General features: G+C 37.7%; 1 protein-coding gene across 1 annotated transcript; it reads right to left on the reverse strand.

Moving 5' to 3' along the window:
• Positions 1 to 738: 738 nt before the first annotated feature.
• Positions 739 to 12,679, reverse strand: LOC137008546 (H-2 class I histocompatibility antigen, Q10 alpha chain-like; the record flags this gene model as incomplete). Its single annotated transcript, XM_067370361.1, has 5 exons — positions 12,598 to 12,679; positions 3,927 to 4,199; positions 3,539 to 3,826; positions 2,405 to 2,689; positions 739 to 752 (listed from the first exon to the last, which is right to left on the reverse strand). Coding segments are annotated over exons 1-5 (942 nt in total), but the record flags the coding sequence as incomplete, so codon positions are not given.
• Between the last annotated feature and the right edge of the window lie 3,126 nt (positions 12,680 to 15,805).

Genomic DNA, 15,805 nt, shown 5'->3' on the forward strand with positions numbered 1-15,805 from the left:
TCTGGAGTTTTCGCATCGCTCTGCAAAGTACGTCACCCGGATCGTTGATCTGATTGGTTGAAGGACTGTCCAATTGCGTGACTAATGCTCATTGATCACGCCTCTTGTGCAGTAGGAAATACATAGCAAACTCCCCAGACCAATGTTAAATTTTAAAATGAGCTTGGTCTGGTGATAGCCAGACTAGTATGGCAAGAGAAGAGGGACAAAATGCATTGTCTGTAGTACCATAAATAGCCACAGGAGGAACCCTCGAACACCAATGAATTTAACCAAATAAATCACATATCAATACTTTTTAAAATAAATGTTCTCTTTAACCCTTTTACATCAGCAGATAGGCAGCATTCCATTGCATGTATGCATATAATATAATAGCATTAAGCTATAATATAAAAGTAATACACTGTAACATGATAACATCACAAAAACTCACATTCATGTCGATGCTTTGAAGTCACAGAGTGTGTTTTTTAAAGAGTACTTTCCTCTCAGTCTGTTAAATCAAGACGACATTGTCTGTTTTTGATTGATTTGAATCAGATAGATCAAGCAAATCTATCTTAAAGAGCATGAAAAGAGGTTTTGCACAGGCTGTGTGAAAATATACTCACAAGACTGAATGAATACATTTAAAGGTACAATCTGTAATATTATTTTCCGCTAGAGGTCGCTAGAAGCCTATTGAAAACAAAGGCGTAGTTTGATGACGCCAAGTTTTAGAACGGAAACTTGGGACATGTGGTCTCCATCTCAACGGACGGTGCAAAAGAATAGGGATTGGAGTCAGGAAGAACTCATGTTCGTGGATGCGATTATTAACGTTACTGTAGTATGAAGCAGAGCAGGACCGAGTGTTGCGGGAGCTGAACGAGGAGCTGGAGCGATCGATCAACACACGCCTCACGAGCAGCGGGACTTTTATTATGACACAGTCGCTGGCGCCGCTTCCGCTTTTCCGGTCATGAGTTTACGGGAGCTGTCCTTGTCGACAGAACCAGCGGCAGATGGTAAACAGTAATTATGTTCCATAAATAAGTAACACAATCCACCATAAAACGTGCAAGAAGTAAATAAGGAACTGCTTGAAGCAAGCTAGTGGTTTGCTGGACGCTAGACTCTACTTCCGCATTTGTCCACGGCACTGTTGTCATGTGGTTTCTACGTCAGTAAAGGCAGTAACAAAGGTAACTGACGTCATTGACAGGCGACTGCACTGCCCCGTGTCACTGTTTAGAATGGGAATTTTCTCATGATTTACAAGGAGTTGAAAACATTAAAGAAAAAACACACAAAATCACATTATTTACCTGTTTGCCTGTGTCTGTTACACATTTTTTGTGTGTGTGTGTTAATACTTCTGGAGGAGTTTGCAGAGGTCTTTAGTGCAGTTTGAGACTGGAGACTGGATTCTCCCTCCTCTTTAACCATCCTGCTTTTGTAGGGCGAAATATGTTTTTCACAATAATAACTGCTCAATTAAAGCCCTGTTCCAAAACAACACTGTTAAAACGACCAAATGTAATTACTGGAGACAATTTGTGGATGATGTCAAAGAAGAAAATTTGACTTTTGCCTAATCGTTATTTTATAACAATAAGATCAAATAAGTGACATATTCATGGAACTCTGCTAAACATGATATTGTTCAATTTTAAGAAGATATGGATGTAAAATGTAGCCTTTGCAATGTGTGTCAAGAGACAGCTATTAATTTGTTACTGTGCATGTCTGCATTACTTGATTTTATGACTGAAAATATTGAAGGAAATTATATTTTACAGTTGAAACATGCTGTTGGGTATCTATGGAAATCAGAAAGACAAACTCACACGTTTGCATAATTCATTTTTAATGGCTGAAAATTTCATTATATTCATTCATTATATAAAAGATCTTTATTTTTTTGTACTTAGTCTAAAATGTCAGTTTCTTGAGCAAAGTGCTTCAAAATATCCAGATTAAGTGAAATATGAGAGAGAGATAAAATATGAAAACAGTCGCCCTGATGTCTGGTGATTCTCCAGAACTGTCTTGTCCTGTTGAAGAAACAGTGAAATGTCAAATCTCCACTGCTGTACTTGAAATTTGCCTGATCAAGTCAAGTCACCTTTATTTATATAGCACTTTTTACAATGCAGATCGTGTCAAAGCAGCTTTACAGTGACACATAACAAAGCTTAAAAAAAGTAGTGAAGACGTACCACCAGGTTCTTCAGGATTAGTTGCATTCGGTGATTCAGCAGCTGGAAAACCATGATAAAATGAAGTGTAGTGTCAATGCAGAACTATTCTCAAACATAGTATTTCATACAGCTGAAACAATAACTTAATATTTAAATTCTAAATAATATCTGAAAAAGGTATTATGTAATAATTGAATTAATGCTTTCAGTTTGCCTACCAAATTTGACGATGATTGGTTCTTTGATGCTCTTGTGGGACACAAAACAATCATATTCATCTTTTTCCTTCCCCTTGATCTCCACACTCTTCCTCATCTGGAAGGATCCATCATGGTTTGGTCTGATTCCTGAGGATTCAATCTTATCTTCAGGCAGAGATGTGCGATATTTCCTAATAGTCAAGATCACATCTTTGGGGTAGAAGCCAGTGGCCAGACAGGTGAGTTTCAGCTTGCTTTTGTCATTCATATTCTTCTGTTCAAACACATGGACATCTGGAGGAGCTGAAAACACAGAATCACTTCATCAATCAGTTTCATCTCTATATAATAAACAAATACACATTTACAAATACACATATACACAATAACACATTTAAGCCTTATTCAGACTGTCAGTTCAAATATAATTTTTGTGCACATCCGATCACATTTAGCATGTGTGAAGGGCAAAACAATCAAACAAGGAAAAATAAAAATAAATAAATCACTTTAACATGCCAGACATTGCTATAGGAAACATGCTGAAAGTCGTTGCAGAAACAAGGTTGTTGTTACAGTCACGTTTGTCCCGGACTCTGTTTCCCAGAATCCCAAAAAACAAGCAAGGAAACATGCTGAAAGCTTGTGTTGTTGCAGTTAGATGCAGGTACAGGCAGAAAATTACTATATAATGGTGACATGGCCTCCTTCAGAAGACACAGTAGTTCAGACTGTCAGCTACACATTGTGTCGTGTTTTAATTAAGAACACATCAGTACTGCAAACCCCTTTATGTTGCTGCTGCTGTTCTGTTCTGTTCAGTTTTGTTTTTTTCCCAAATACAACACAAGGTCATTGCAAATATTCCAGAAAATGAAAGAACCACAGAAAAGAAAAGCACCACAGGACACACAAATCAGATCTGAACTGATACACATAGTGGAAATTGAATCATTTAAGATCACATTCAACACGGGGGTTTGTGCGTATAATATGCCATAAAGTGCGTATCATATGCACGGCAAAACTCATTTTCCACGAGATTGCACACTCATAACTGATACGCATTTGTGTGTGATCGGGCTCTCACATTATATTTGGATGCACAGATAATCAGATTTGGACTGACAGTGTGAACACAGCCAATCTCACAGCCGTTTCTGAGCTCCTCGTCTCTATATCCTCTGTATTTGTTGAGCCAGTCCACACACTCTTTCTCCAGGTATCCTTTGATGTATTGGTTTATGATAGGGATATTGTCCCATTTTCTCTTGGTTGGTAGAGCTTCATCAACTGGAGCGACCCATTGAGTCTCTTTAATATCGAAAGACAAGAAGTCCTCTCCATCATAGCTGAACTCATAAATGCCTTTGAGAAACTTCACTCCATCTCCCTGCTGCCCAACTTCACAACCAACTCTCCACTGAAGAACATGAAGATCTGACATGGAGAAGCAAAATGTTTGCAACAACAATAATAAAAAAATAATATGAATTATTAAGCTGGGTATATTCATGTAAACTGTATGGATGTTTCTCACCTGAATTATTGTGGTTCATGCGGCTCATCAGAATGTGGACGTTCATATTAAACCACTGTTCTTTACTCTTTCTGGACTGAGTGCCTTTTTCCCAGTAATCTTCCTGAATTTTCTCTTTCATCCACTGCTGTTTGGGAATCTTTCTCTTGTCTTTACTATTGTAATAGTCGATTTGTGTGTCGTCCAGCAGACCCATAGCAGTGAATTCATAGATGCCCGGCAGATCCACAGGTTTAGACAAGCCCGTGTATATGTAATACAGCGAGTGTCTCTCTGCAATCAAGAGAGATAAAATACCCATAAAAAGTAAAGAAAAAACTAATTATAATTATAAAACCATTGCTTTTTTACTATTTTAGATTCAGCCAGTTGAATAATTTTATATGATTATTTTTATTACTTTTACCCAGGGGCTAAGTAGTTTTTGTGTAACTGGGTCAGTTTTACTGACAATAATCTGGTTCAATGTAATCCAATATTTAAAACCAAACAACCCATTTGTCGATTGATATTTTATGATCTGATCCTGAAAGAAAGTAAAGTTTTCATTAGTATGACTTACTAAAGTATTACTCTAAATTATTAATACATTTATAATTATAAGATAAAAAGTCAAAATTATGACATACCACATCAAAATTATTTCTTAAAAAGAGGAAATTATGACTTAAAAATATAATTTTGACTTTTAACAAAACAAGATAACAGTATACAGAAATATACAGAAAGATTAAAAAAAATCATGAAAGATATTAAACTCTAAAAAACACTGGGTTAAAACAACCCAATATGGTTTGTTTTTAACCCAAGGGCTGGGTAAATATATACGGAGCCTGGCACGTCACCTGTAGGAGAAAAAAAAACAATTTGTGCCGACGGTTTTGAAATTTGTTTAGTTTATAGAACTTGTTCAGTTTATAAACCGTGCTCACAAATTCTTAAACTGTTCCCTCTGTTTAAAAAAATCGTGCCAACGGATTAATAAACCATACCCACGAATTTCCAATCCGTGTGCTCTCCAACACCAGCTGCATCTGCCATTACCATGCGGCAGAAACGCCACCACAAGTTAACCCCCGACTATCCCTACCTGAGAGATTCGACGGCGATCCAACGGAATGTAAAAGGTTTATTCTACAATGCTCACTCTTTGTCAACCAACAACCCACGTTATATTCCACTGAGGCTGGGAAGATCGTTTTTGTCTGTTCATTATTCACCGGTAAAGCATTGGAGTGGATTATCGCTGTATGGAGAGAAGATGGCTCCGCCTTTCCATCTTTTGAGTTCTTTATGTGTAGATTCCGTGGGGTTTTTGACCATCCCAGCGAGGGTAAAGGGGCAGGTGACCGTTTGCTGGAGCTCACCCAGGGGAGAGAACGGCCGCGGAGTATGCCCTCACATTCCGCACACTCGCTGCTCAGACGACATGGGTGAGTGACACAGTACTGAAAGTACTGTTTTGGAGGGGTTTGTCTCAGGAATTACAAGCTGAACTGGCCTGTCGTGATGAGAGAAGGGATCTAGACTAATTACTTGAGCTCGCCATACAGATTGAAAACCTCATTAGATCTAGAAAACCCAGCCACTGAAGTACTGTCAACGGATGAAAAGAACCGACAGCTCGCTTAGCGTCTGTGTCTATACTGTGGACAGCCCGGTCACCTGAGAAATTCTTGCCCATCACGTCCCAGTCCTGAGAATCAAAGATCGGTGAGTGTCATTACTCAGACTTTCAACCCTTACTTGTGTGTTACTGTACCACCATGTCTCATGGTTTTGCCCAGCATAATTGTATTGCTCTTACTGAATGCTCCTCTTCCCTGACAGTGGAGGCGATAGACGGTCGACCACTGGGCATCGGACATGTAACTGCACTCATGCAGGAGCTTGTGATGCAGATGGATCTCCTCCATACCGAGACCATCCAGTTCTACATTCTGCCTACTTCCACTGCATATATCATTCTTGGATTACCAACAGACACGACCCCCATATCTCTTGGAGAGAGGGTCTGATCACCCACTGGAATAAAGCCTGTCACCCCGAATGTCTGTCTCATGTCTCTCCTCTCTACATTAGAACCATGCACATTAACGAACAGTCTCCTGATACCAACCTTCCTGAGGAGTAAAAGAATTTATCAGTAGCCTTCAGCAAGGTGTGTGCTTCCAAGCTACCACCCCATCGTCCTTACGACTGTGCCATCGACATCATTCCAGGGTCCACACCTGCAAAGATTTGTATATTCCCACTCTCACAACCAGAGTCTGAAGCCATGAACAACATACACTGAGAAGTAGCTAGCAAACGGCTTCATTCATCCATCTATGTCCCCTGCCTCTGCTGGTTTCTTTTTCATATATAAGTAGGACAGTGGTCTTCGGCCCTGTATCGACTATCAGGGACTTAACGAAATTACAGTAAAGTTTATATATCCACTACCTCTGGTTCCAGCAGCCCTTGAACAGCTACGCACAGCCAAGTATTACACCAACCTCGATCTCCACTGTGCTTACAATCTATGAGGGCACTATGAATATCTTGTCATGCAATTTGGGCTGGTCAATAGTCTGTCAGTATTCCAGGCTTTCATCAATGACATCTTCAGAGACATGCTTAACAAGTTTGTCACAGTCTACATCAATGATATATTGATTTATTCCCACACCTTCAAAAAACACATTCATCAGGTCAGAGCAGTAGTTAAAAGACTCATTCACTATCAAATGTACGCCAAAGCAGAGAAGTGTGAGTTTCACAAGATGTCAACCGCCATCCTGGGTTATATCATCAGTCCAGAAGAAATCGTAATGGATGAACAGAAAGTTACCGCCGTTCTCAACTGGCCACAACCCACCATGCTGAAGGAACTGCAGAGATTCTTGGGATTCTCAAACTTCTACAGACGGTTCATCAGGAATTTCAATGCTGTGGCCAACCCACTAACATCCATGGTAAAGAAAGGGAACAACCACCATTCAGGCTTTTTAACAATTGAAAGAACGCTTCACCACTGCCCCCATTCTACATCACCCTGATCCAGATCTCCCCTTCATTGTCAAGGTTGATGCCTCCAGCTCTAGTCTTGGCGCCGCTCTGTCTCAAAGACGAGGTAACCATCCTAAGCTGATGGTTAAATGGCTAAATGATTCAATTCAGGGAACCGTTGATTCTTTTGAAACAATTCGAGTTCAAAGTTTATGTCCTTTGATTGTGAATCCAGAGGGAAAATAATGAAAATAACAGTTCTCAATGAGTTCAGGTCCCGTTTTTCAAAAAAGACAAAATGAAAAGGATTCTTCTACCAGTTTGGTGGTTCAAAACACAGTTCAGCAAAGAAAACTGTTCCGTGGGCGGCTCGCCATGTACAAATTCATCAAATTCAAACAAATTCATACAAATTCAAATTCATCCAGCATGAATTCAGGAAACTCGTCACATAAGAACTAAAATCTCACAAAAAAACCCAGCCTTGTAGAAACAAGGCAGAACAATAATTAATGTTCATTTCAAACAATTTCATCATCAAATCAAGTGTGCACTTCAGATAATACATTAACTTGACACTTTAACACTTATTGAACACAATGAGACTTAAATAACATATTTTATGATACTTCGTTAGCTCATTTGCATTTTTGCATGTGCGTTAGCTTTAGCCCATATGCTATCAACTTCGGCACACATGCGGCCTATATAAACACACTTCATGCCGATTCTCTATCAAATTCACAGCACTTTCTCTGCATCAATATCAAGGTAGTGTTTGAATCGTAACTCACCAAGGAAAGGAATTGATATATTTCTAAATAAGGACTTTCAATTGTGGCACTTTGATGCTCTGTGCGTCTGCATCGGTCTTCACAAGCCCCCCATCTCATCCGCTTCTTAAACCGGCGACAGCTTCTTCATATTATAGCATCAGCTCAGAAATTCAGGTTTTCTGTTGGATCCGAACGATTTCATTTATAAATTGATTATTTAATGTGGAAGGGATTGAAGATCACTTCATGCAGCTGCCTCGTCTCACTCTCTCGGAAAAATGGAGAACTCTCTCTCACGCTGACAGTGCAGCAGCGCCGGCGAAGCCTGTGGGCGGGACTTAAGAGTGCTGCTAATACTGGCTCTTAGAAGAGTCAGTCACTGGAATGAGAGCAGTGATTGGACAGAGTTTTCCTTTTAGAACTTATCTCTTTCTTCCTCCTTCTTTGCTTTCTTTAAATGATTTTTAAATCATCCTTTTAATCATCAACTGGTAATCTGATTAGCCGGGTTACACTTACCACTCCAGAAAGCTCAATTCAGCAGAAGAGAATTATGACGTCAGTTACGGTGAACTATTGGCCATGAAGGCCGCCTTTGAGGAGTGGCGACACTGGCTAGAGGAATCTACTTACCGGTTCGTGGTACTCACTGATCATAAAAACCTTAAATATATCTCATAACTGCCAAGGGACTCAATCCCTGACAGGCTTGATGGTCATTATTCTACTCCAGGTTTGACTTCATAGTCACATACCGTCCTGGGTCCAAGAACACAAAAGCTGATGCCCTATCCAGGCAGTACAATGGTGGATTAGCACCTCAACAGCCAGAAACCATAATTCTGTCACTGTTCCAATTACAGTCTCACAATGATATCCCAAATCAGTGGGATATCATGACCGAACTGGAACAGGCCAATTCTCAGGTCGAAATCCCCACAGAGTGTCCTCCACAGAATGTCCTCCTGATAAAGTCTTTGTCCCAGAAACCTTCTGCATCCTGATCCCAGGTCCACAGCCTACCCTCCTCAGGGCACCCTGGAATAATGGCCACTATTCAGTTGCTGCAGAACGATTTCTGGTGGCCAATCCTGGGTAAAGACACCACCCTATTTCTCAAACAGTGTGGCAGAGGCAGGTCAGCATGTGTCACTCTGCCACAACATCCTTGGTCCCACATTGCCATAGATTTCATCACAGATCTCCCTGCCTCCAAAAAATTATACCACCATACTAACCGCCATAGACCGCTTCTTCAAAGCATACCGTCTCATACCTCTACTGAAACTACCCACAGCCATGCAAACTGCCGAACACCTTTGAAACTGGGTCTTCTGCATATATGGACTTCCAGAGGACATCGTCTCCAACAGAGGGCCGCAGTTACACTGAAGGAGATGCATATTTACAGTAGGCCTAGTTGATTATAACAGGTTTGTGTAACATTCTGAGATTCTGAAGTTCCTGGGCATCGAGAGGATCTTACCTCATAGAAGAGGCAGAGACAGAGACAAGAAATTGTTGCAAAGGGAGGCATTTTGGATTTTTGAACCTAATTTCCTGATGGCATGAATTAAGAACTTGCACTCTTGTTTTCTGTAATTATTTTCTGTAACATTATTATTGTTATTTTCATTACTCTGAATGTATATTTCATACAGTTTGTGCTATGTTTGTTACTAGACTCTCTTGCAGTGACACTTGTGATAATTGATTGATATTGGTGTTAACTAATGATTGGATTAAGCTGATGACTTTGAATTGCTAGTCTCTCTAAAAAGAGGATAATTGTTTGTTGCATATTGAACACTGAGGAGAGCAATTTGCTGAAACGTCTACTCATGCTCATGTTTTTAACTCACTTGCACTTTGCACTTTATTGCACCATGCAATTTATAAAATAAATTTATACAGGTTTGGAAAAATCTGAGGGTGAGTAAATGATGACAGAATTTTCATTTTTTTGGGATCCCTTTAATTGATAATAATAATAATAATAATAATAATAATAAACATTATAAACCCCCCCAATGGGAAAATCTTAAATGAACCAGTGGCGAAAAATTGTCTTCCAGGAGCTGACAGCACACTTCCACCAGTCTAGCAATAAGAAAGCAGGCGCAGCCATTTCTAACTTGAATGTTTGACTTGCGATGTCATTCACTTCCAGTTCTTTTACCAGTACTAAAACAGCCCTTTATACTGCTTTATATTGCAAACTTTTAACCATTATCATATTATTTTAATCTCACTCTGTGGGAATGTAATATTTTTCTATCTCTATTTAATTTGTCTTGTATCTTACTGAAGGGCTAGGATCCCTTTTCAGACAATGCAGTTTGCAAGACCTATTTCCCGTTTTGCTATCAAAGGCAAAAAAAAAAAAAAAACGGGAACCAATATCCAAAAACAAAGAACTGTTTCCTTGCCTAAAAACCCACATGCTAGACTCAGAAGTTTCTTCTTCTTTTCTGCTTCCACTCGGCTCATCTTTACTGATCAACAATAAATAACATTGATATTCTCAACCTCAGGCTTTTGTCTCTTCATTCGAACTGGCCCAACATAATCATAACACCACTTTAGTGCAAACCGTTTAACTGTTTACGGCACTTTGTTATTTTTCTAGTTATTTACAAGAGACAATATATGGTTTATAGCCCAATAGTTTGTCAAAAGCGTAAAGGGATGCTTTACTTGATCTTAAAAGATATCCTACTGACAACTACTATCCTACTGCCATTGTACTTCAACAAACTGCAGATTATGGAAAGGAAATTTGGAGAAAATTGAATGTATTTTATGAATGTTTACTTGCTGACCTTACTAACAAATTTTAAACCTACCTACATTCACTCTAAGTTGTTGTAACATTTTGAAAAGGGAGAAATTGCTCCTTTATTACTCCTGTTATATATCTACCAAAAAGGTCTGGATCAGGGGCGATTCTAGGATTTTGATTTTAGGGGGGCTCAGCCCCCAATAAGGGTATGATTAAAAAAATATTATTTGACTGACTGTTGCTCATTTGCAGACCTACTGCCGCACGACAAGAAAAAATGTTGTATATCCATCTACAATGAAATATAAATTATTTTAGTTTTTTAGCTTTTTAGCCTTTATAATCAACAATACGGTTGGATATTCATAAAGTCACCCCATGAAAATTGATGTCATTTTAAGTATTTTAACCAGCTAATATTCATTAAGAATATAGACAAACCATGTATTAATGTAATTGTCTATTGGCAATATGATTAATCTGTTCTATATTTATTTCTATTTATTAAAAATAACAACATGAATTATCAATTTGCCACTTCTATAAATCAAGTACAAATCTAGTATAAATAGTATAAATCAAGAAAATCAAAAATCCCTTTACTCTACGCTTACTCTAATTTATCATGACACTCCTCCTGATTCATTATTACTTAATACAAAACAATATTTAATAATACAAAACAAAATAACTCCACATTCTCTCTCTGGGCCATCTAGTGCTTTCAGACAATGATGTGTCATTTCTGTGCATGGCTGCATAATGTAATGTCAAAATACATTATAATATGTCTGTAATTGTAAAAAGTAAATTAAAATAAATCATGATCGTTTTCTGAATCTAAAGTATGTTTTCATGGGTGTTAATCACTTCATTTTTGTAAGAATAAAAAACAACTATCACACAAGGGCTGAAGGTGAACGCAGCGAAACGTATTGGTATTGGATGAGAAACCGAGCCGTCCCGTGTGCTCCCAATGCTCCAGTAACATTACATTATGTAAACTGCAATGCATTTATGACAAAGAACTGCACCGATGCAGATATAATATCATAGCATTAGCAATCTATCAATAAATGCACGCACACACGACACACACCTTGTGCTCTCTGATGTTCGCTCTGCTCGGCGCCCCTGCAGATTGAAAAATGCGCTAAATCCAAGCAGACTCAGATAAGGGGAGGAGCCGAAACTTGACGCAGCTTGCCGCCGTTTCAAATGAGTTTTTTTAAAGGGGACTGAAGCGATAAAAAATTTATTAATCAAATATTTTTTTTAGGGGGGCTGGGCAGAAGTTTAGGGTTGAAGCCCCCCTAAAAAGGGCCTAGTGACGCCCCTGGTCTGGATATGATTTTGAAGAAGCAACATATTGTGAGTGGCATTGATAGTCTCTGGCACTGAGAATGACTATTATTTTATTGAATAGTTTGTACCTACTTTGCCATTGTATGTAAGTGATTCCATGGACTTTACTGAATCACTATGCTGCTGTTGTTGAGTTTTTTTCTCGCCTCGTTTGATGTTCAGAATTTATATACTAACATCCCCATACAGATGGTTTATGGGTAAAGGAACAAAAACAAAGATCGGCTGATGCAAAACCAATTATGTCTATTGGATCTAATGAGTGTTGTTGTTGTCCTTTCCATTTCCAGAATTATTTCTTCTTAAAATTGAACATAACAGTTATTGAGATGGATTGAGATTGAACCTAATGATGGTGATCACATGTTGTCTATAAAGAGTTGTATCCTATTTCACAAAGTTTGTGCCTGATGAAGACCTGATTGTCGAAACTTCTAAGCTACGAAAAAGTGTTGGAGCAGTTATATTAGTGTGATCATCAGGATTTTTATTATTATTATTATTATTATTTTGGCCAGCAAATAAAACAAGCAAATAATCAAAATTTCATTCAAGTTACTTGGACTGCAAAAAATCACACATTTAGATACATAAAATACTCATATGTTGGCATAAATTTGTAATTGTAAATGTAATTACATTTCTGCCCTAACAATAATGTTAAAAAAATACACATGCTTGTTACTTTCACTTTGATTCCCTGAAAAATGCAGAAAATAATAATAATAATCATCATCATAATAATAATAATAAATACCTGCTTGAATTGAAGGCAAAGTCCCATAAAGAAGAAAAACACAAAGCGGAGTGAAGATCTTCATCATGACACTCGTGCACATGACTGAAAACCTTATGTATACTATTTCATGGTTATAGGCAATCTAGCCTATTTGAAATGTATTTAAGCGAGAAGCGCATCTCCTGAAATCTGGTCTGAAAGAGACATGCGCACTGCAGTGATTTAAAAAAAAAAAAAAAAAAATACTGAGGTTTGTAAAAGCTGTGTGAAAGTTGCCCTCAAATGCCCGTCTGTCACGGGACAAACATCAAAAACACACTTCAAACTGCAGTTGTTTACTGCGATAAAGAAACTTTGTACTGAACGTAATCCATGGACATGGATATAAATCAAGTCTGCCATTTTCACATTCATTACACAAAAAAAAAAAAACATTTAATCACATTCTCTGACCGTTAAACCAGTACAGGCAACATGTGACCCACTGGCAGCAGAGAATGAGGAAATGATATAGAAACATCCCAAGAAATGGATAGATGTACTTCTCATTTATTATTTGTGAATCCTCTTTTCCTCTCCTTGTTTCCTTTCCTTGTGTTTTAGCTCCACTCCCTTAGGATGTGAGGGAAGATACACCTGTGTCCTCGCTCATTACTCCTCAAAAAAGCTTTCTCACTCCTCTTTCCTCATCTCCTTGCAGTGCAATTAGAGAATTGAGATGTCCTTCAAACTGAGTTCAATCTGCTTGCAGGTCACAGGCTGGGGGACAGAGGTTTTTGGCAGATTTCACACAAATTCAGATGATGGATGGGCAAACAAGCTCAGATTTCTGAGGATTTCTGTGAGCTAGCTAACCATAAAAAAACCTCACAAAATACAGTCACGGCCAAAATAAAAAAGCTGCTTCAGGAAACCATCGGCACAATGAAAAACGGCCATCTGAACATCCATCGGGTGTATTTGCTCAGATCGACTTGCTCCTTTGTTTGTCAGACATTCTTTCAAAAATATCATGGACATTTTCAGTCCTTGTTTAAAACGAGTCTCTTTGTTTTGTTTGAACCTGTTTACTGGTCTCTTTAGTTTTAATGTATCTTGCTCTAGTTCATCATCAATAGTTTTTGAATGAAAGTTCGAATCAGCTCCTCTTCAGTACAAGACTCATTGGATTGTAAAGAATGTGCAGTTATCTGAAGAATATCTGCAGGTCTCATGTTATTGAAATGCCTGACTTCAAGATGAAGTTTGTGAAACAGATTATTCTTTTTTTTTTTTTTTTTTTTGATGGTGTTGATCTGGACTGACTCCTGATGCTCCAAAGTCCTTGTTTGCCCTGTTGATTAAGTAAAAGTGACACATTTTTGTGTTGGTTTTGATCATTGTCCTTGTGAAAGATCCAACCACAGCCCATTATTGAATTTCTAGCAGAAGTGGTCAGGTTTTGATTTTTTTATCTGTTGGTATTTGATAGAATCCATGATACCATGTATCTGAACAAGATGTCAAGGAACTTTAGCAGAAAAATAGGCTCACAACATTAATAAAAAAAAAATATTTGTTCAAAAATACAGAAAAAATATATTGTTAAATATTATGATAATTTAAAATAATTTTGTATCTGTTTTAATGTACTTTAAAATATAATTTATTCCTGTGATCAAAGCTGAATCTTCAGCATTATTACTCCAGAAACATCCCAAGATTTACTTACCCTCAAGTCTTCTTTCAGATGAACACAATCAGATATTTCAAAATCTTGCCCTCTATTCACTGCCATTATAAAGCTTGGAAGAGGAATTTTTTAAATAAGCACCCATAAAAAAACAAAAAAACAAAACAAAAAAACAACAGCAAGAACAACAACAAAAACACATCCATCCATCATAAAAAAAAAAAAAAAAAAAATACATATGACTCAAGGGGGTTAATAAAGGCCTTCAAAATCTCACCCCTCATTCACTACCATTATAAAGCTTGAAAGAGCCAGGATATTTTTAAATATATATCTTGATTGTGTTCATCAGAAAGATCAATTTCTTGAGGGTGAGTAAATCATGGGATAACTTTCATTTTTGGGTGAAAACAACAAAAAATAAGCAATATTAAATAGATGCAAAACAGGATATTTGTGTTATTTTCTGCCATGACATTATTTATTCATCAGCGAAATGCTGTAAATTTTGTTTTATGATGTCTACTGTACACAGTACCGTACAACATCTGCTGAGTGCAGTTGTGCTGCTGGTGTTGTGCACAGACTGACTGTAGGCTAGTCTAAAGATAACTCCTGTCATAGGCTTTCCAAGTAATGAAAAATTATATTTAAAAGATTGATTTTGAAGGAAACGGTAAGATATCCACTTTTAAAATGTTTATCCATTTTAAAATGGATATCCATTTTTAAAATGTTTTGCCATTGACGCACTCATATGCGCTCATACTCATACAATGATTACAATAATTTACAATGCAAAAATAAGTCTGTCTATCTGTTTCAATTAAAAATGTATAAACATCCTAAAATGTAGGCTATGTTAATCTTATAGGCAAAATTGACTTGTACATTTGATTTGTATAAAACCATTAAAAATATTATTTGTCTAGTGAAACTAAAGACATTCTGAACAGTATTTTATTTAAGTTTGATTCTTTCTTCTTTTTTTTTCCTTCTTTTTTTTCCAAAACAAAACAATGATGGCATTTATAGTCATATTTTTACTAATGTTACCTGGTGTCATGAGGATGGGAATATGTATGGAAAATATATGCAGATGACATAATGCATAGTAAAACTAGGCTCCAGAGATGGTGATTTTGGGGAGAAGATGGGGTGGAGGTTCATGTACGCAAATCTTCAGCTGACTGGGATTTATAACTGCCGTAAAACTTTAAAACAGATCGGACATTGTATGCCTGAGTTACAACAAGTTCCTTTTTCATGGCAAAATTTTTACAATATTGTACAACATCACTCAACACTTAAATAATATATTAAAACTGTAAATGAGTCCAGTAAAAAAAAAATTTGGCTAAAGGTTGCTAGCCTGCCTTCCGGTGGCTTTGGCAAAACTCTGCAGGACAGCGTAATACAGGGACCAATGTTGCCTGTCCCTGGGGCAGTCTCGTATTTGGTGTGAGATGTTGATGGATGAGCGTGTTCCATCCCAAACGCATGAGAGCTGGCAACCAACTCTGATTAATCACCAGGGCTCCGCCCTAACGACTG

Source organism: Chanodichthys erythropterus, chromosome 3 (assembly GCF_024489055.1).
Source record: "Chanodichthys erythropterus isolate Z2021 chromosome 3, ASM2448905v1, whole genome shotgun sequence".
In the NCBI taxonomy this organism is placed as follows: Eukaryota; Metazoa; Chordata; class Actinopteri; order Cypriniformes; family Xenocyprididae; genus Chanodichthys; species Chanodichthys erythropterus.